The following is a 22,946-nucleotide window of genomic DNA, read 5'->3' on the forward strand; positions in this document are numbered from 1 at the left end:
AATGCTTAAAAAGCAAAGTTTTATTTTCTTCTGAATACAAAATAATGCCTCTCGTTGGGATAATCCCATTCAAAAATTCTAGAAAGGCCAAATGATTCAGATCCAAATGCTCCTTTTATCTGCCAGTTGGTACATAAAACATTTTCAAATCTCCAGTTCCTTCTTGTCTATTTTCAAAATGTCTCTCAGCACATAATCTAAACCCCTCTTTTATTAAGGTATGCTAACCGATTAGCGCGCGCTAATTGAATTAGCGCACACTAAATTCTAACGCATCCATAGACTAACATGCACACGTTACATTACATTACATTAGTAATTTCTATTTCGCCAATACCTTGCGGTTCAAGGCGGATTACAAAAGATGTTATCTGGCCATTTCCAGAGGAATTGGAGTAGAGCGAGTTGCTTCAGAGAATTGGGATGAGTCTTGCGGTGTTAGTTTGTCTTCAAGGATTTCTTGAATAGCATGGTTTTTATTTCTTTTCTGAACGATTTGTAGTCTGAAGTCGTTATCAGTAGATCGGAGATTTGGTAGTTTAGTTTTGCTGCTTGTGTGGTGAGAAGGCCATCGTACAGTTTTTTTCGTTGACGTCTCTGATTGGGGGATTTGTGAGTTCTCCTGTGTCTGGTTGAGGTAGTTTGGATTAGGCGGTTGTTTAGGTAGACTGGGCTGTCTCCATTTAAGGTTTTAAATAGTAGGCAGTAGAATTTGAATTGTACTCTTGCTTGCATTTAGCACGTGCTAATCGGTAAGCGCACCTTAGTAAAAGAGGGTCTAAGTCTCTAGTACAAGGTAAATTCTGGTCTAATGAATGTTTTATTATGGAAACTTTCCAGATGGCCAGTCCTCAGGCAATTCACCAATAATGATACCAAAGTTTCTTTCATGAGGAGAAGAATGAAGGTTGTGAAGAGATTAACAAACAGCACCAGGATACAAAACTGCCAGATTGTAAAGGTGTTAAGCAGGGGCTGGTCTGCAGGTTTCAGATTAATTTTTCAATATAATTTTTTCAGGTGCTTAAAAAACTCATTCATTTCTGCATGATTTCAAGTGGGTTTGATCAAATACATACACTATTTCAAGGGAATTCTGTAGTGCCAAAAGTTTGGTGCTACTTTTGACCTGAATTTTCAGCACAGAAAAGCATTCTAACAGATGCAAGGCATTGAAATGGGGCATAAATGGCAGATGTTGTAGAACCCCCCCCCCCCCTCCTTTACTAACACATAGCATAGGTTTTAGTGCCAGCAGTGGCGGTAACTGCTCTGACACAGCTGCAAAGGTTAGAAATATACTTCAGGCATGGATATTATTCAAAAATATCATCCAGGAAGTTCAGACTAGATATATTCCATGTATTTAAAAGAGGAGGAAGGAAGACCAAGGGCTACTTTTACTAAGGTGCACTAGTAGTTTTAGCATGCACTAGACGCTAATGCCTTCATAGAGCTTGCGTATTTTTCATTTAGCCCATGGTTTGCACACGCTAATCTTCAGCGCGTACTAAAAATGCTAGCGCACCTTAGTAAAAGGAGCCCCAAACGGCAGCCAGAATAATTAACAAATGAGGTGAAGGAAGCTATTAGAATTAAAAGAGAATCCTTCAGAAAGTGGAAGAAGGATTCAACTGAAAATAATTGTAAACACAAGGAATGTCAAGTCAAATGCAAGGAGAAAATAAGGAAGGAGAAGAGACCTTGAAAAGAAGATTGTGCTGGAAGCAAAAACACACAGTAAAAACTTTTTAGGCATATTAAAAGTAAGAAGCCAGAAAGAGAATTGGTTGGACTGCTAGAATACTGAGGGATAAAAGGGGCTCTCAGGGAAAACAAGGCCATGGAGAGACTTAATGAATTATTTGCCTCAGTCTTCACTGGGATGATGTGGGGGAGCTACCAGTGCCAGAAATGATATCCAATTTTGATGAATCAGAGAAGCTCAAACAAATCTCTGAACTAATGGATGATGTAATGTGTCAATTTAACAAACTAAACAGTAGCAAATCACCTGGACCAGATGGTATAGATTCCAGAGTGCTGATAGAATTGAAAAATGAACTTGTAGAGCTATTGTTAGTAATTTGTTATTTTTCCTTTAAAATCCAGCAAAGTACTGGAAGACTGAAGGGTGGCCAATGTGACACCGATTTTTTAAAAGTGTTCCAGAGGTGATCTGAGAAATTATAGATGGGCGAGTCTGACGTCAGTGCCAGGCAAAATGGTTGAGACTATTATAAAGAACAAAATGACAGAACATATACATAAATATGGATTAATGAGAGAAAGCTAACATGGATTTAGACAAGGGAAATCTTGCCTCACCAATCTACTGCAGTTCTTTGAAGAGGTGAATGAACATGTGGGTAAAGGTGAGCTGGTTGATATTGTATATTTGGATTTTCAAAAGGCATTTGACAAAGTACGTCATGAAAGACTTCTGAGGAAATTAGAAAGTCACGGTTTAGTTGGCAAAGTCCTATTATAGATTAAGAACTGGTTGAAAGACAGAAAATAGAGTAGGTTTAAATGGTCAATATTCTCAGTGGAGAAGGGTAAATAGTGGGGTCTCTGTACCCCACAGATCTAAGTAAAACGTTACTTCAAACCAGGGCTCTGACAGTCACTAAAGGAGGAAAAATCCTCAGATCCCCATCTGCTGCCAGAGCAAGTCTTGCCTGTAGACTAGAAAGGGAGACCACCTCATCAGCTCAAAAAACCTTCTTCTGCCCCCTCCTTCCAAGTTTAAGTCGGAATTAATGCTGTTTATAGTAAAGTTAACTGCTAACTCTTCTAGGCACAGTACTTAGAGTAATTCATTTAAGTTCACTTAATTCCACAGAAAAACTTGGAAGACATTTGAAAAATAAGTGACTGAATTTTTCTGTTTCTACAAGAATATTTTTTCCATGGAGTTAAGTGAACTTAAATGAATTACTATAAGAACTGTTTCTTTCAATGTGCAAACCTTTGGATTAAGTGGGTTTGTCCCTATACAGTCAAAACTTGGATAGCAAGTCAAATGGTTTGCGAGTGTTTTGCAAGACAAGAAAAAACATTTTATTAAATTTTAACTCGATAAATGAGCGTTGTCTTGCAGTACGAGCACATATCGCACGTCACATCATCAGAACCCACAGTTGAAGCGCGCACATCTTACACTGAGCGCAGTCGAACGTAATAAAAGTGTCACGCCCAATTTATCCATAGCTCAAGGGCTCACAGCATACAGTATTTTGTACTAAAGTTTTGGGGTTGTGGAACAAATCGTCTGAGTTTCCATTATTTCCTATGGGGTATTTTGCTTTGATATACGAGTGCTTTGGATTATGAGCATGCTTCCAGAACGAATTATGCTCACAAACCAATGTTTTATTGTATACTGAATTCTTGTTTGACAAGTGCTAATGTTGCCATTAGTACATAGTCATTAAAAAAAAAAAAAAAGAGCACTTACTGCCACCCATTTTGCAGGAAGTAAGAGCCAGATTCTATAAACAGGGCCTAAACATGATGATACTGTAGGTGCCGCTCCACGTCATTGTCAATCAATAAGCAGGGGTGTCTTATAGAAATATACCTAGTGACGCCTAAGACTTAGGCTTCGCTAGGTACTGTTGAGATAGTCGCTGGTACATTAGGCCAAGTTTTTCTGGGCCTAATTTACCGGTGCTTAACTTAGACGCCTAGTGATGCCTATGTCAAACATGCCTATTTTCCACCCCTAAACACCCCTGCTTTTCAGGTAGGCATTATTAGGCTTCAGAGGGCAACTCGACTTAGGTATCACTAGACACCGCTCTTAATTCTTTTATTTTATTTTTATCAATTAACTTCAATGGCATGGAAAATTACCACACCACAAAGCTAATTAGCATAATATGCACTGTGTGTGGATTACGCTAGGCATCCACAATCAGGATGCCTAGTAGAGCCTAACATAGGCACCATTTATAGAATCTGGCCCTAAGGGTTCATGTGCAATTCCTGTGCTAACCAGTTACATACCCTCTCCAAAAACAAAAACCAACAACTTTTTTTAGTGCACAGATTAGCACATACTAATCTGGCAGTTACCGCAGGATGCCTGAGCGCATCCTGCAATATGCCATTTGTAGGTGCAATAGGCACACGTTTATTAAGCTTCGGGCAATCCGAAAAGATGCCTTATTCAGTAAACACTGTTTTCATAAGCATCTGGTCCCAGACAGCTGTCCTGCTAGCATGGCTTCTCCTCTAAGAAGGTCCTGCCAGATTTCTATTAATGTATAAATCTGGCTGTGCATTTCATCGCCGAATAGGACAAAGACACAGTTCAAGAGGGTTTGAGTTTGCCTAAAGGAAAATTCATGAGAAGAAATGTAATTGCTCAGAATCTATTTCCACCTCTCTGCCTCGCTCTTTATCTTTCTTTTATCCAGTTTCTCATACTCTTCTTTCTCGACCTCCTTTCCTCTGACCTCTCCATCCCCCTTACTTTTACATCTGCAGTGGCATTTTGCCAATCACATTCTTCCTTGCCTCCTTCTCCATTTCTCATCACTTTGCCTCTACTCAGGCTCTAATGATCTATGGCAGTGGTTCTTAAACATAGAAACATAGAAACATAGAAACATAGAAAAATGATGGCAGATAAGGGCCATATAGCCCATCAAGTCTGCCCACACTATTTACCCACCCTCTTAGGTCTTCTGACCTCTTAAGTATAATTGTAATTATACTGTCACTCTACTGACCCGCTCATTGTAATTTTACTGTCACTCTACTGACCCGCTCATTCAAGTCCTAGTGACTCTATCCTTCGCATGACCTAGTAGGGATCCCACGTGGGTATCCCATTTGTTCTTGAAGTCTGGGATGCTGCGTGCCTCGACCACCTGCACTGGAAGCTTGTTCCAATGCTCGATCACTCTCTCCGTGAAGAAGTACTTCCTGACGTCTCCACGAAACTTCCCTCCCCACGAAACCTGTCCTGGGGACTCCCCCAGCCAGTTGTGTTTTCAAGACATCCCTAATGAATATGCATGAGGCAGATTTGCATGCCTGTTACCTCTATTATATGCAAATCTGCCTCATGTCTATTCATTAGGGATATCTTGAAAACCCAACTGGCCGGGGGTCCCCGAGGACAGATTTAAGAATGATCCATGGTGTTTTAAGCCACAGCTTTTAGCTTGATCCCTAAGCACGTCTATGGCTCTGATTATTCCTGATCAGTGACCAGAAGCTAGGAAAATCACAGCAGAGGCAGTAGCACTGGAAAGGCTCTGCTACATGGCAGATTACTGGCAGATAAACTCCTGAAGTTTGACACATGTACTCCCCTGTCGTCCATAACTCTGTTTGAATTACCCTTGCATAGCGTGAAGAAATAATCTTTTTTAAAACAGGGAGCACAGCACTCAGACTCATTGCAATGCTGTAAGTGCATACTGGATGTTACATACCTTTCCAGCATAATGTTGAATTCGGAAGCAGCTATGAGGCAGGGAGGTGTCATTTAGGAAGCGAGAACACTTGCTCATTCTGCTTTCAAAGTGCTGATGAGTGGCGCAGACTTGGTTAAGCTTCTCCAAAAAAGTGTCATCAGTAACTGTGCCCGGCCTCAGGCATTCTTCATCCAGCATAGCCAGGATTCCATTTTGATTCTGCAATCAATCACAATTTTTAAAGCTTTCTTCCTTTTGCAACAGGTTAATCATGTGGATACAATTTTAAGGAGTGACTGAATTAGCAATGTGTCTGAAAGATCCATGAATGGCCTATGCCTACCTTGCCAACTGGCTCTGCAGTTTACAAGTTTTAAGCCTGTGCTAATCCAATTAAGTTTCTGACTGTCTTATACAAATTAAATAATTCAGGGCCAGATTCTCTAAGCTCAAACACTATGGTAAAAAAAAACAACAACATGGTGGGAGCGATTTTTGTTTTACTGGCAATTTTCAGCACAAAAGCATACAAATTATATGCATGCAATGTGTGCGGAAAATTGCCGGTAAAGGGAGGGGAGGAGCTGTGCTCAGAAGAAAAATCACTAGCACAGCTCCTCCTCTTGCCTGCCTGACTGTTAAAAAAAAAAAATAAATAAAAGTATCCCCGGCTATCCTTGCTTGAACCGGCAAGCAGGGAGAGCAGGAGCTGCTTTTTTTAATGAGTGCAGCTGTTGTGTATGCACAGCACACACAGTAAAGCTGTGCCTATAGCTTCTCCCCCCCCCCCCCACAGCAAGCTTCCCCCCCCTACAGTCCCCCACCACACAAGCCTGGTGGTCTAGTGGGCCATCCCCCCTCCAACCCTTCTGGAAGCAAACTTCCCCTACCCCAATAGTCTCTCACAGCCCCCCACCACAAAAGCTTGGCGGTCTAGTGGGCCCCCCCCTCCGAACCCCCCTCATATCTTTTAGAAAACTGGAAGGAGGGGAGCTCACTCCCCCCGCCAGCAGGCCCATCTCTCCAAAATGGCAGGCCTTCCCCTTCCCAATGCATCCTGGTAGGCACTGGAGAGGGACCTAAGACCCTGTTTGTTCCCAGGTGCCTAAGACCCTTCCTATGGTTCTTGGGCTAATTAGAGTCTTAGGCCCCTCACTCCTAGTTCATCCCAGGGTGCACCAGGAATGAGTCTCTAGAGTCGGGTGTGGTACCAGAGGACTGGAGAAGGGTGGATGTGGTCCCTCTCCACAAAAGTGAAAGTAAGAAAGAAGTAGGGATTACAGGCTGGTAAGTATGACTTCTGTGAAAATGAATGGAAACGCTTTTAAAACATGCACCTAATGCCCCTCCCATAGGGATGCACTGGGAAGGGGAAGGCCTGTTATTTTGAAGAGGCAGTTCTGCCAGTAGGAGGGAGTGAGCTCCCCCCCTGTCAGTCTTCTAAAAAAGTACAAGGATTGTTCGGGAGGGTGGGGCGGCCCACTAGATGACCAGACTTGTGTGGTGGGGGGTTGTGGGAGACTGTTGAGGGGGAGCAGGTTTGGAGGGGGATGCCCACTAGACAACCAGGCTAGTGTGGAGGGGGGCTGTAGGGGGGAGGGGATATTTATGTGTGCAGCTCTTGCGTGTATGCTGTGCAGGATGTGGCAGAGGGATGACCATGGGAGAGGGGGAACTGTGCAATGCTAGAACTGTGGGGAGGAGTGCAGAAGGGGAGAGACGCTGAACTGAAGAAGGGCAGTAGAGATGCCAGACTCATGAGGAGGAGGGCGAAGAAAAGGCTTAACCGTTAGACCAGGTGATGTCAGAGGCTGGGAATTTTGGCATCTTTAATCACCTACATCTTGAGCCAGTAGCTCACCTGGTCTAAAGGTTATGCTGGTCCTGTCCTCAGGTGCTCAAATTCTCTCTCCATTTCTTTTAGGTTAACATCAAAATTCAGAAACATACAAAGAGCTATATGAAAGAAGTGACATTTTCATTATTTCCACTTGAGTGTTTTAAACTGCTTATTTTTCCAAAAATAACTAGTTATGAACATAAATAAATGAAATGACAATTAGATGATCATTCGGTATTACTACACAGTAGAACAATTTTAATTCTGCAACATATTTTGAAAGCTTTTTCAGTTCTTTATTTGTATAATTGAAAAAAATTATGAGGATGGCTAATCTCTTCAAAATATTCATATGCTTTGCACAAATAATAGCAAAAGAAAAATCTGAAGTTGTATGATCCTTATAAAAGGAGAAAAACCAACTTACATTTTCTATTAAGTCGCAAATGATGGCATTGTTGAAGTAATCAATGTGAGTCCACTCTATACCCTATTAAAAAAACACAAATAAAAAGTTGTTTTTTGTGCTCCGCCTTGATGTGCTTTTGTGACAAAGGCAGATTTAGTAAATCTTAATAACTGATAAACAATAAACTTCTGCTTTATTAGACGCATCTCCCAGAGAGATGAAAATGTATTTACAGTACACTAAGAGAATGAGAAGTACCCTGTCCTTCCATTATCATTAGTTGATCAAACTGGGCATTCTTGAACTTCTTCCAGACTTCCTTTCTATTCTACTCTCCAATCTGTCTCAACTTTCATGCACTTCGCTGGGTTGAAGCCAGAAATTTATACAGCAAAGCCTAAGGTCAATATTATATACGCTCAAAATATTTATAGCAAAAGCTGCTCTCTAACATCAAAAACCTAGGTTTTGCTCTCCTTTGTTGGGAAGAAAGTGTTATTTCAGGTGGGTAAGTGTACATACTGTGCATAAAACAAAATCTTGCTTTTTATGGTTACTTGTAACACTCTGCATTTATCTACAAAGCATTTGTGTGTCAGAAAACAAAGTAGTATCTATAATAATGGAGGGATGGATTCAAGTCATGACTGGGCTTGTCATAATATTACAGAAAAGTCTCAAACCTTAAAAAGGTGCCAGTGAAACTCACCAGGTGACTGCAGACTGATACGGTTTCATCTATAGTAAAAATGAGGGCCGGAGAGAAAAGGACCACTTAGTTGTGTGTTAAGAGAAAATGAAAGCAGGATGCAAATGGAAGTAAAAAATAGCTGAAACAGTAAAATAGGGAGACAAGACATTTTTTAGATGTATTGGTGATAGGAAGAAGTGCAAAAGTGGCATTTTGAGTCTCAAAGGTGAAGGGGAGGAATATGTAGAAGCTGATAAAGAAAAGGCCGAATTGCTTAACAAATATTTCTGTTCTGTGTTCACGGCTAAAGAGCCGGGAGTGGGACCACAGAAGACAAACGTGAATAAGGATAGAGGAGTAATAGACCCTGATCGATTTTCAGAGGGTTGTGTTCATGAGGAGCTAGCTAAAATAAAGGTAGACAAAGCAATGGGGCCGGATGGTGTACATCCGAGCGTGCTGAAGGAACTTAAGGAAGTTCTGATCGCTCCGCTGGCTGACCTTTACAATGAGTCTCTAGAGTCGGGAGTGGTACCAGAGGACTGGAGAAGGGTGGATGTGGTTCCTCTCCACAAAAGTGGAAGTAAGGAAGAAGTAGGGAATTACAGGCCGGTAAGTCTGACTTCTGTGGTAAGCAAATTGATGGAAACGCTTTTAAAACAGAGAATGGTCAAGTTTCTGGAATCTTGTGGATTACAGGACTGGAGGCAACATGGATTCACTAGAGGTAAGCCTTGTCAGACAAATCTGATCAATTTCCTTGACAGGGTGACCAGAGAATTTTATAGACGATGTGTGCTAGATGTGGTATATTTAGATTTTAGTATAGCCTTTGACAGTGTTCCACACAGATGTCTAATAAATAAACAGATTGCCCTCTGGATGGGTCCCAAAGTGACGGGCTAGGTTAAGAATTGGTTGAGTGGAAGGCGACAGTGGGTAGGGATCAATGGAGATCACTCTGAGGAAAGGGATGTTACCAGAGGTGTGCCTCAAGCTTCTGTTCTTGGGTCTGTTCTTTTTAACATTTTTATAAATGATATTCCTGAAGGGTTGTCGGGTAAGATTTGCCTCTTTGCAGATGATACCAAAATCTGCAATAGAGTAGACATGCCGGATAGTGTAAATAACATGAAGAAAGACCTGGCGAAGCTTGAAGAATGGTCTGAAAATTGGCAACTAAAATTTAATGCTAAGAAATGCAAAGTCAAGCATTTGGACTGCAAAAACCCGAGGGAATGGTACAGTTTAGGGCAGTGGTCTCAAACTCAAACCCTTTGCAGGGCCACATTTTGGATCTGTAGGTACTTGGAGGGCCGCAGAAAAAATAGTTAATGTCTTATTAAAGAAACAACAATTTTGAATGAGGTAAAACTCTTTATAGTTTACTAGCTGATGCCCTGGCGTTGCACGGGTATTTAATTATAGCAATAACACTGTAAATGGATTCAAATAAAGATACTTTATAGTGGTGAATGAAATTATTTTTTACAGCTTAATAAAAAGTACAATATTCAAAATATAATGTGAAATATTTGACAAAATGAATACAATACAACTAACGCAAAACGTGATTATAAACAACAATTTTAGTTTCACCTCCTGGAGCAAGAACATATAAATTCTTGGGTGAACCCACCCTTGAGCAAGCAACATAGAGTTGTGGGCCGCGAGACCCCCAGAACATATCACCCCAGGTAGTGAGGGATCTGTATACCAAGTTTCGTTCAAATCGGTCAAGCCGTTTTTGAATTACTGTGAGAATGGCAGCTTTTAATATTTTTTCCATTGACATGAATGGGTGAAATCTGATTTTCTGTTTGTAGCTCCGCCCACGTGTGCAGGTGGGCCGCGAGACCCCCAGAACATATCACCCCAGGTAGTGAGGGATCTGCATACCAAGTTTCGTTCAAATCGGTCAAGCCGTTTTCGAATTACTATGAGAATGGCAGCTTTTAACATTTTTTCCATTGACATGAATGGGTGAAATCTGATTTTCTGTTTGTAGCTCCGCCCACGTGTGCAGGTGGGCCGCGAGACCCCCAGAACATATCACCCCAGGTAGTGAGAGATCTGCATACCAAGTTTCGTTCAAATCGGTCAAGCCGTTTTTGAATTACAGTGAGAATGGCAGCTTTTTACATTTTTTCCATTGACATGAATGGGTGAAATCTGATTTACTGTTTGTAGCTCCGCCCACGTGTGCAGGTGTGCCGCGAGACCCCCAGAACATATCACCCCAGGTAGTGAGGGATCTGCATACCAAGTTTCGTTCAAATCGGTCAAGCCGTTTTCGAATTACTATGAGAATGGCAGCTTTTAACATTTTTTCCATTGACATGAATGGGTGAAATCTGATTTTCTGTTTGTAGCTCCGCCCACGTGTGCAGGTGGGCCGCGAGACCCCCAGAACATATCACCCCAAGTAGTGAGGGATCTGCATACCAAGTTTCGTTCAAATCGGTCAAGCCGGTTTTGAATTACAGTGAGAATGGCAGCTTTTTACATTTTTCCATTGACATGAATGGGTGAAATATGATTTTCTGTTTGTAGCTCCGCCCACGTGTGCAGGTGGGCCGCGAGACCCCCAGAACATATCATCCCAGGTAGTGAGGGATCTGCATATCAAGTTTCGTTCAAATCGGTCAAGCCGTTTTTGAATTACTGTGAGAATGGCAGCTTTTTACATTTTTTCCATTGACATGAATGGGTGAAATCTGATTTTCTGTTTGTAGCTCCGCCCACGTGTGCAGGTGGGCCGCGAGACCCCCAGAACATATCACCCCAGGTAGTGAGGGATCTGCATACCAAGGATCGTTCAAATCAGTCAAGCCGTTTTTGAATTACTGTGAGAATGGCAGCTTTTTACATTTTTTCCATTGACATGAATGGGTGAAATCTGATTTTCTGTTTGTAGCTCCGCCCACGTGTGCAGGTGGGCCGCGAGACCCCCAGAACATATCACCCCAGGTAGTGAGGGATCTGCATACCAAGTTTCGTTCAAATCGGTCAAGCCGTTTTCGAATTACTATGAGAATGGCAGCTTTTAACATTTTTTCCATTGACATGAATGGGTGAAATCTGATTTTCTGTTTGTAGCTCCGCCCACGTGTGCAGGTGGGCCGCGAGACCCCCAGAACATATCACCCCAAGTAGTGAGGGATCTGCATACCAAGTTTCGTTCAAATCGGTCAAGCCGGTTTTGAATTACAGTGAGAATGGCAGCTTTTTACATTTTTCCATTGACATGAATGGGTGAAATATGATTTTCTGTTTGTAGCTCCGCCCACGTGTGCAGGTGGGCCGCGAGACCCCCAGAACATATCATCCCAGGTAGTGAGGGATCTGCATATCAAGTTTCGTTCAAATCGGTCAAGCCGTTTTTGAATTACTGTGAGAATGGCAGCTTTTTAAATTTTTTCCATTGACATGAATGGGTGAAATCTGATTTTCTGTTTGTAGCTCCGCCCACGTGTGCAGGTGGGCCGCGAGACCCCCAGAACATATCACCCCAGGTAGTGAGGGATCTGCATACCAAGGATCGTTCAAATCAGTCAAGCCGTTTTTGAATTACTGTGAGAATGGCAGCTTTTTACATTTTTTCCATTGACATGAATGGGTGAAATCTGATTTTCTGTTTGTAGCTCCGCCCACGTGTGCAGGTGGGCCGCGAGACCCCCAGAACATATCACCCCAGGTAGTGAGGGATCTGCATACCAAGTTTCGTTCAAATCGGTCAAGCCGTTTTTGAATTACAGTGAGAATGGCAGCTTTTTACATTTTTTCCATTGACATGAATGGGTGAAATCTGATTTTCTGTTTGTAGCTCCGCCCACGTGTGCAGGTGGGCCGCGAGACCCCCAGAACATATCACCCCAGGTAGTGAGGGATCTGCATACCAAGGATCGTTCAAATCAGTCAAGCCGTTTTTGAATTACTGTGAGAATGGCAGCTTTTTACATTTTTTCCATTGACATGAATGGGTGAAATCTGATTTTCTGTTTGTAGCTCCGCCCACGTGTGCAGGTGGGCCGCGAGACCCCCAGAACATATCACCCCAGGTAGTGAGGGATCTGCATACCAAGTTTCGTTCAAATCGGTCAAGCCGTTTTTGAATTACAGTGAGAATGGCAGCTTTTTACATTTTTTCCATTGACATGAATGGGTGAAATCTGATTTACTGTTTGTAGCTCCGCCCACGTGTGCAGGTGTGCCGCGAGACCCCCTGAACATATCACCCCAAGTAGTGAGGGATCTGCATACCAAGTTTCGTTCAAATCGGTCAAGCCGGTTTTGAATTACAGTGAGAATGGCAGCTTTTTACATTTTTCCATTGACATGAATGGGTGAAATATGATTTTCTGTTTGTAGCTCCGCCCACGTGTGCAGGTGGGCCGCGAGACCCCCAGAACATATCATCCCAGGTAGTGAGGGATCTGCATATCAAGTTTCGTTCAAATCGGTCAAGCCGTTTTTGAATTACTGTGAGAATGGCAGCTTTTTAAATTTTTTCCATTGACATGAATGGGTGAAATCTGATTTTCTGTTTGTAGCTCCGCCCACGTGTGCAGGTGGGCCGCGAGACCCCCAGAACATATCACCCCAGGTAGTGAGGGATCTGCATACCAAGGATCGTTCAAATCAGTCAAGCCGTTTTTGAATTACTGTGAGAATGGCAGCTTTTTACATTTTTTCCATTGACATGAATGGGTGAAATCTGATTTTCTGTTTGTAGCTCCGCCCACGTGTGCAGGTGGGCCGCGAGACCCCCAGAACATATCACCCCAGGTAGTGAGGGATCTGCATACCAAGTTTCGTTCAAATCGGTCAAGCCGTTTTCGAATTACTATGAGAATGGCAGCTTTTAACATTTTTTCCATTGACATGAATGGGTGAAATCTGATTTTCTGTTTGTAGCTCCGCCCACGTGTGCAGGTGGGCCGCGAGACCCCCAGAACATATCACCCCAGGTAGTGAGGGATCTGCATACCAAGTTTCGTTCAAATCGGTCAAGCCGGTTTTGAATTACAGTGAGAATGGCAGCTTTTTACATTTTTCCATTGACATGAATGGGTGAAATATGATTTTCTGTTTGTAGCTCCGCCCACGTGTGCAGGTGGGCCGCGAGACCCCCAGAACATATCATCCCAGGTAGTGAGGGATCTGCATATCAAGTTTCGTTCAAATCGGTCAAGCCGTTTTTGAATTACTGTGAGAATGGCAGCTTTTTAAATTTTTTCCATTGACATGAATGGGTGAAATCTGATTTTCTGTTTGTAGCTCCGCCCACGTGTGCAGGTGGGCCGCGAGACCCCCAGAACATATCACCCCAGGTAGTGAGGGATCTGCATACCAAGGATCGTTCAAATCAGTCAAGCCGTTTTTGAATTACTGTGAGAATGGCAGCTTTTTACATTTTTTTCCATTGACATGAATGGGTGAAATCTGATTTTCTGTTTGTAGCTCCGCCCACGTGTGCAGGTGGGCCGCGAGACCCCCAGAACATATCACCCCAGGTAGTGAGGGATCTGCATACCAAGTTTCGTTCAAATCGGTCAAGCCGTTTTTGAATTACAGTGAGAATGGCAGCTTTTTACATTTTTTCCATTGACATGAATGGGTGAAATCTGATTTTCTGTTTGTAGCTCCGCCCACGTGTGCAGGTGGGCCGCGAGACCCCCAGAACATATCACCCCAGGTAGTGAGGGATCTGCATACCAAGGATCGTTCAAATCAGTCAAGCCGTTTTTGAATTACTGTTAGAATGGCAGCTTTTTACATTTTTTCCATTGACATGAATGGGTGAAATCTGATTTTCTGTTTGTAGCTCCGCCCACGTGTGCAGGTGGGCCGCGAGACCCCCAGAACATATCACCCCAGGTAGTGAGGGATCTGCATACCAAGTTTCGTTCAAATCGGTCAAGCCGTTTTTGAATTACAGTGAGAATGGCAGCTTTTTACATTTTTTCCATTGACATGAATGGGTGAAATCTGATTTACTGTTTGTAGCTCCGCCCACGTGTGCAGGTGTGCCGCGAGACCCCCTGAACATATCACCCCAGGTAGTGAGGGATCTGCATACCAAGTTTCGTTCAAATCGGTCAAGCCGTTTTCGAATTACTATGAGAATGGCAGCTTTTAACATTTTTTCCATTGACATGAATGGGTGAAATCTGATTTTCTGTTTGTAGCTCCGCCCACGTGTGCAGGTGGGCCGCGAGACCCCCAGAACATATCACCCCAAGTAGTGAGGGATCTGCATACCAAGTTTCGTTCAAATCGGTCAAGCCGGTTTTGAATTACAGTGAGAATGGCAGCTTTTTACATTTTTCCATTGACATGAATGGGTGAAATATGATTTTCTGTTTGTAGCTCCGCCCACGTGTGCAGGTGGGCCGCGAGACCCCCAGAACATATCATCCCAGGTAGTGAGGGATCTGCATATCAAGTTTCGTTCAAATCGGTCAAGCCGTTTTTGAATTACTGTGAGAATGGCAGCTTTTTAAATTTTTTCCATTGACATGAATGGGTGAAATCTGATTTTCTGTTTGTAGCTCCGCCCACGTGTGCAGGTGGGCCGCGAGACCCCCAGAACATATCACCCCAGGTAGTGAGGGATCTGCATACCAAGGATCGTTCAAATCAGTCAAGCCGTTTTTGAATTACTGTGAGAATGGCAGCTTTTTACATTTTTTCCATTGACATGAATGGGTGAAATCTGATTTTCTGTTTGTAGCTCCGCCCACGTGTGCAGGTGGGCCGCGAGACCCCCAGAACATATCACCCCAGGTAGTGAGGGATCTGCATACCAAGTTTCGTTCAAATCGGTCAAGCCGTTTTTGCGTGATCGCGGCACACACACACATACATACACACATACATACACACATACATACCTCCGATTTTATATATATAGATAAATCTTACCCCCCTCCCCCCCCCCCCCACACACACACACACACTTCTTTGCAGCGTCCTCCAACTTCCCCCCTGGCCTCCCTGTCTTAGTTTCAGCTAATTGCAGCAACCTGCAGAGAGGATAACCAGTGCTGTAGCATTCCTTACAGGCTGCCATTGGCCTCCGCAGCACGTTCCCTCTGCAGGCCGCAGAATAGTACCTGGCGGGCCACATGTGGCTCCTGAGCCGCGGGTTTGAGACCACAGATTTAGGGGGTGAAGAACTTATGTGCACAACAGAAGACCAGGACTTGGGTGTGATTGTATGTGACGATCTTAAGGTGGCCAAACAGGTTGAAAAGGTGAAGGCGAAAGCTAGAAGGATGCTAAGGTGCATAGGAAGAGGTATGGCCAGTAGGAAAAAAGGAGGTATTGATTCCCCTGTATAAGACATTGGTGAGATCTCATTTAGAATATTGTGTACAATTCTGGAGGCCGCACCTTCAAAAAGATATAAAAAGGATATAGTCGGTCCAGAGGAAGGCTACTAAAATGGTAGGTGGTCTTCATCATAAGGCGTATGAGGACAGACTTAAATAACTCAATCTGTATACTTTGGAGGAAAGGCAGGAGAGGGGAAATATGATAGAGACGTTTAAATACCTACGTAATGTAAATGCACATGAGTCGAGTCTCTTTAATTTGAAAGAGACTGCAATGAGAGGGCATAGGATGAAGTTAAGAGGTGATAGGCTCCGGAGTAATCTAAAGAACTACTTTTTTACAGAAAGGGTAGTAGATGCATGGAACAGTCTCCCAGAAGAGGTGGTGGAGACAGAGACTGTGTCTGAATTCAAAAGAGCCTGAGATAGGCACATTGGATCTCTTGAAAAAAGAAAGAAATAATGGTTACTGCGGATGGGCAGACTAGATGGGCCATTTGGCCTTTATCTGCCATCATGTTTCTATGTTTAACCCATAGATTCCAAAGAGGAGAGACTTTCTAAATCCACAAAAGCACCTACACGTAACCATAGCTGGCTCTTTCTTAAAAGAAAATCTTTTGGTATGCCACTAGAGACCTGGTACAACACATGCAGAAAATATTTCTAATAGCCATATACATTTCAATGTACAGCCACAGTACACAGGAATCAAAAAGGAGTCAAAGTCTAGGAATACGGCAGTATGAAATGTGCTAACATGGGGAGTATCTTAACAAAGCCCAGACAGAGCGAGCAGTTATGTTGTGAGGTAAAACAGCAGGATAAACAGCAAGGAGCTATAGCAAAGACAACTAAGAAGGTGAATAAAAGTAAGAGGCAAGAGAGACCGGCAAAGAGGTAACTGGAAAAGATAACCCAGAAAGAATGACCTTCAAAAAGCTAAGGCAAAAGAAAAAAATATTTGGTAAGTCTGAAACAAGCAGGGAAGGCAGCCAGGATTTTTTTAAAAACACACGTGAGAGGAAAGATGGCCCAGATGGTAAAGCAACATGACAAGACTTTTTCGGAGGCACAAAGGGGAGACTGTAAAGCACAGTAGAAAAGAAGCTGACAAATCCAAAAAGAAATGATACACGAAGGATAGGGGCTTCACAGGGCTCCACAGATCCCTAGGTGATAGGAGGATGATGGTGAAGAGGGGGCACTCCTCCTCCAATGATAAGGGCATGAGGAGGAGGTGATACCGCAAAGAAGCAGCACAGAACCTGAGTTTTGCTGCAATGATGGCAGCATGACACTGCAGGTTGCTGCCTCTTCTAATAGTCCTCACAGAAGAAATACTGTTAACTGCAGACAAGGGCAGCTGCCAAACTATTTATGGAAGAGTGTGATTTTCTGGACTTAGCTACACTGAAAGAGGACAAAGCTGCATGGTCAGATGAGACACATCTTAGGATATTAAGGGAGCAGGACCCCTGCAGGATCTGTAAGAAAGATTTTTGGAGACAGAGAAGGGAGGCCCCATTCATAAAAGTAGTAACAGAGAGGAGGCTGAAAATTACAGGTCTGTTTGTCTTAACTTGGTGGTTGAAAATGCAATATCGATTCTACTGAAGGAAAGAACAGTGATGAATCTAGAGCCCAGTGGACTGTAGTATCCGTAGCCCCATGGCTTTACCAGGACGTTAAGTTACATTTGATCAACTTTTTTTTTTAAGTTTTTTTTAATTGAATTTTTTTTCCATTTAACAACAAGTGTCATAAATTTTCATACAATTATCTTAACAATACACTTGATATTTTTATAAAATATTTTATATATAACATTTCTTGTCTTATTTTTCTTATGGTTTTATATATCATATAATTGTAATTATTTTTCTTATAAAGTTATACAATATATATATTGTAATGATTTTATCAATTATTATTTAAATATGAACCTTTTCCCCCTCCCTTTATTACGTTATTTTCATGTAAGAATATCATCTATTATAATATTTTATTTATAATATATGATAAAGAGAATAATTCCCTCCCCTTAACCCCTCCCCCCCTCCTTCTTTATACTATTTTCTTATCATGGGAAAATGAAATTCAAATATTGCAATATTCTGTTAATGGTCCCCAAATCTTCTTGAACTTATTCATATATCCTTTTTGTGTTGCAAATGCATGTTCCATCTTATATATATGGCAAACTGAGTTCCACCAGAAATTATAGTTCAATCTGTCCCAATTTTTCCAATTACGTGTAATTTGCTGTATTGCTATTCCAGTCATTATAAATAAAAGTTTGTTGTTATTTGATGAGATTTGACTATGGGCTCTCATTGTAGTACCAAATAGAATTGTATCATATGTCAAGGCTACTGGATTTTCTAACATCCTATTTATTTGGGGCCAAATTGATTTCCAAAATGTTAATATGAATGGACAATAGAATAAAAGATGATCTAATGTCCCTGCTTCTAGATGACAATGTCAGCATCTATTAGACTTAGAGCTATCAATTCTATGTAAACGTGTAGGGGTCCATAGAGCTCTATGTAAAATAAAAAAACAAGTTTGTCTCATAGATGCTGACATTGTACATCTTATCCTCCAAGACCAAAGTCGTGGCCATTGAGATGCATTAATTTGATGCTTAATCTCAATGCTCCAAATATCTCTAAGACCATTTTTTTTTTTTAAAATGTATAAATCCAGATATTAATTTATACCACATTGCGGCCTGGTGTCCCATGGAATCTATCTGAAAACATAAGAATTCCATACTATGATAATTATTAAGATTTTTCCATTCAGAGAACCCTGTCTGAATGGCCTGCTTCAATTGCAACCATCTGAAATATTGTGATTTATTTAAACCAAATTTATTTTGCAATTGTGAAAACTCAAGCAGTTTACCTTTATTTATTACATCTTCTAAAATACGAATTCCAACCATCATCCAATGTTTCCAGATAATTTTAAAACCGCCAACTTTGATCTTTGGGTTAAGCCATATTGTTTGAGTCGTTGATTTAGTTATTGGAATAGGAGTTAGATTACTTATATATCTTATAGTTTTCCAAGTATCCATTAATATTTTATGATCTTTATATAACCTTGGCATTTGAATACTTATCACATGACTCAGACGTAAAGGAAACATTAATCTCCATTCTAACCAGAACCAATCTGGTATATGTTCAATGGGTTCTGGGAGGATCCAATACATACCATGACGCATAATATAGGCTTGATGGTACCTATAAAAATTTGGAAAATTTACCCCTCCCTCCTCAATTGGTCTTTGTAAAGATACTAGAGCAATTCTGGGGTTTTTTCCAAGCCAAATAAATTTTGTTAATATTTTATCTAATTTTTTGTAAAAAGACCCCTGGAAAAAAATTGGTATCATACCCATTTGATAACAAACTATTGGTAAAATCATCATTTTTACAGTTTGCACTCTCCCCCACCAAGATATGCACAAAGGATTCCATTGCTCACACATTTCTGACACTTTTTGTAATAAATTTTTTTCATTGATTATCATAGTTTCTTCTATAGTTTTTGTAATCCAAATTCCTAAGTATTTTAATCCTTCCTCTTTCCAAATAAAAGAAAATGAGTCAAATAAACTTTTTGTACAATGTACGTTGAGTGGAAGTACTTCTGATTTATTCCAGTTTATTTTATATCCTGAAAATTTTCCAAATCTTTCAATCAGTTCGAGTAGCTTTGGAATGGTTGTTTCCGGATTTCTCAAATAAAGTAATATATCATCCGCATATGCTGATAATTTATATTCTCTATCTGAATGTGGAATACCCTGTATCTCCTTTATCTGTTCTATAGCTAATAACAAGGGTTCTAAAACGATATCAAAAAGCAAAGGAGATAGTGGGCATCCTTGTCTAACCCCTCTTTGTAGAATAAATTTTTCTGAAAAATCATTATTAATATATAATCTAGCAACAGGGGAGTTATACAATGCCTTTATTATTTGTATAAAACCGGATCCTATACCAAACCATTCCATTGTCTGAAACATGAAGGACCATTCCACTCTATCAAAAGCTTTTTCCGCATCTAATGGACGTTAAGTTACATTTGATCAACTTCTTTTATTAGGTGACTAGAGAATTAAAGATACGTGCTGGTTGTGGTATTATTGGATTTTGACAACACTTCTGATACTGTGCACCAACAGAGGTTCATAAATTAATCAAATAGGCCTGGGATTAGAAACTAGTCGTGTGATGGACAGATGGTAAATGGATTTCACTTAGATGAAGGGTTATTGGAAGACTTTATATGGTATCGCTTCTGGGTCCTTTCTGTTCAAAACCTTTTAAGTACGACTGAGAAAGGATTAGAAGAAAATGTTTGCCTTTTGAGGGATGACACAGGGATGGCCCTGCCACCTAGCAGTTTAGCCATCCACTTAAGAGTGGCAAAATGTGGGAGTAGCAGCACAGCTCTGGTGGGCATGAGAGCCCTCCCCGTCTTGCCTTTCTATTCTTGGGCCTTCCACCGCCACCCCTACCTCTTCCAGGCTGACTGGAAGGTTAAAGAACAGCCAGAACTGGGTGGGTCCTGTAAGCACATGTTTGGCTGGGTCCTGTAAGCACATGTTTGCACTGAAGCACTGCACTATCCCACCCCCTCCAAGGCAGATTTCCTATCAGATGGGCAAAATACTGCAGTGCTTCAGCAACTATGCAGCGCCAGCTACACTTTAACATTCTGGCTAGCCAGGTGGGGGGTAGGAGTGATGACAGTAGACTCCAAAGCAAGGAAGAAAGGGGTAGGAGTTGCTGGCCAACCAGGGGGGTAGATAAATAGAAGAGTATATGCTATCTATCTGTGGAGGCAGGAGGGGAAATAGAGAGGCCACTTGGTGGAGGGGTAGAGAGGACAAGGGAAAATACTGGCCACCCTGGGAGTTTAGGAGGAGTAAGGAGAAATGCTAAATTACAGGGGGTAAGACCTTGAGCCACCCCTGGGGGAGGGAGGTGGGAAGCAGCATTGCTGAAGTTTTGCCTAGATCTTCTAATATCCTTGGACCAGCCTTAGGGTGACATTAAGATCTGCAATAAGGTGGACATCCTTAAGAGATCAAACAAAATGAGTGTTGATCTATAGTATACTTGAAGAATGGTTGTGTGCTACAGTTAAGATTTGGTGCAAGAAAAAAATGCAAATACATGTATTTTGGGGTGATGTATACTGAGAAAAAGACAGACATCAGGGAGATCATGTCCAGTGATCCTGAAATTGAGAAAGTAATACCCAGTAGAAAAAAGGAGATGATAATGCTTCAGTTTAGATTGATAGTGAGACCTCTTCTAGAATAATAGGTTCACTTCTAGAAGCCATACCTCCAAACATTCCAGAGGAAGCCAAAAAATAGATTACTAAAATAGTACAGGGTTTATACTAAAGCCACTTGAAATGAGACTTAAAGAATCTAAAAATATATAAACTGTAAGACAGAAAAGACAGAGGGCCCAAGAAAGAGACATTCAAATACAGTATCTGGTGGGTGCAAATAAAGCACAAAAAGCAAACCTTTTTCAGAAGAATGTTTTAGAACAAGAGATCACAGTATGAGGTTCTGGAAGATAAACTCTACAACAACATCAGAAAATATTCCTTCCTGACAGGATAGTAGCTGCATGAAATAGATTCCCAGTCAAAGTGCTAACTGAACCCATGAATATGGGATAAACTGCAGAAGATGCAAGCTAGGAAGAAATGAGGGGTAAGCCAAAGATTAACTAGGATTTATGGCACAGAAATGAAACTGGGCAGGTGAGATGGATCTAATGGTCCTTTTCTGTTGACATGTTCTATACCATTGGTAGGAAGAATTTGCGGGTGGCAATAATACAAACAGTCCATTTTTCACTCCCCCAAGAGCAAAAGGGGAGAGATGATGGGGATCAAACACAAGAAGCAGAAAAGAAACACAAATTGGACATACTGTAGATTCTAGGACAGACAAGCTGGTATCAGCAAATTACAATTCTTCAGAAATTAACTGGGATACTAGTCGTGAGGTGATAACAGTTAGATACTGTCCCACAAGACCATGGAGTCCAAGGAGACCAGATATTAGGGAGATAACTTCACTAGATTTTAGTGATAACACATGAGGGAAGGGATATTTTTTTTAAATTTAAGTATGAAATCTAACATACTCATTTACCCAGGTTTGTACAAAACCAATAAAGATGAAAATAAATAAACTGACTTGTAAATAAGTAATATCTTACAAACTGTCATGCTGTGGGACTAGAGTAACTGGTAAACCTGGAAGAGAATGTTTTTTTCTGCTGTCATCAACAATATTCCAGATCCAGTTGTGCCCTCGAGTCAAACCGACTATCGATGACATTGCAATGGTATATGAGACTATAATTCCTACTAGAAGGCCTTCAAGAAAAAGGTAAATATATGAAAATCATGACTTAGAGGTAAAGCATGCCTTATGTGTGACATACCTATTGGATTTTCATCAAGGAACACAAAGGCAACTTGAAACCAACTGATCCCCACAAAAGATGAGGAGACAGCATGCTACAGTACTACTACTAATCATTTCTATAGCGCTACTAGACATATACAGCTACAGTTTTACACATAATCTAGTTAAATTAGAGAGAATCTTGGAGGGGCTACCATATTATCTTCAGAAATCTTCTGAACTGAGTGTAGTTAGCTATCAATAATTGTTTTCTATTGGCTGTAAAAAGAGGAATGTGCATACAATTTCCCAACTAACAGCAAGTTTCATATCTTTTATGGAGACAAATTATATTTCCATCAAACAACATAATTTATAAAAATGAGTACCAAAACAATAGAAAAGGGGCCATTGATAACATAGCTGAGAAAAGAGAGGGTATTTTTTACTACTTGGGCCTATACAATGTAACACCTTTAAAGACCCTTGGTCACAGAATTAACCACTGAAACGAGTTAGAAGCAAAGAGAAAGTAAGAAGGAAAAGGAAAGAAAATAATAGGTTATTGTTCAATTATACATTAGTGTATTCAGTGTTAGATAAGCAAATATTAGGAAAGATTACAGTAGTATCTTTCCGGGCCATTCAATGAGTGAAACATAAGACTCATGCATCACGAAAGAGGAGTGGCTGAATTTGTCACTGAGGTGAGGCCTTTGATCCCTCAAGCTATTACTTGCATTATATCCAAAGTAAACTCTGTCAACCAAT

The 22,946-nt window shown here is 41.2% G+C and overlaps 1 protein-coding gene across 9 annotated transcripts in view; it reads right to left on the bottom strand.

Annotated features, from left to right (window-relative positions):
- MYO1B (myosin IB) overlaps positions 1–22,946 on the bottom strand; it is a 423,667-nt gene that overhangs the window by 111,763 nt on the left and 288,958 nt on the right. For all 9 annotated transcript variants that reach the window (XM_033945224.1, XM_033945231.1, XM_033945228.1 and 6 more), the window contains 2 exons: positions 7,700–7,762; positions 5,451–5,651 (listed from right to left, as the gene is read on the bottom strand). In XM_033945224.1, the coding sequence (XP_033801115.1) occupies positions 5,451–5,651; positions 7,700–7,762 (264 nt within the window). The remainder of the gene's footprint in view (positions 1–5,450; positions 5,652–7,699; positions 7,763–22,946) is intronic.

This window comes from Geotrypetes seraphini, chromosome 5, assembly GCF_902459505.1.
Source record: "Geotrypetes seraphini chromosome 5, aGeoSer1.1, whole genome shotgun sequence".
Taxonomy (NCBI): domain Eukaryota; kingdom Metazoa; phylum Chordata; class Amphibia; order Gymnophiona; family Dermophiidae; genus Geotrypetes; species Geotrypetes seraphini.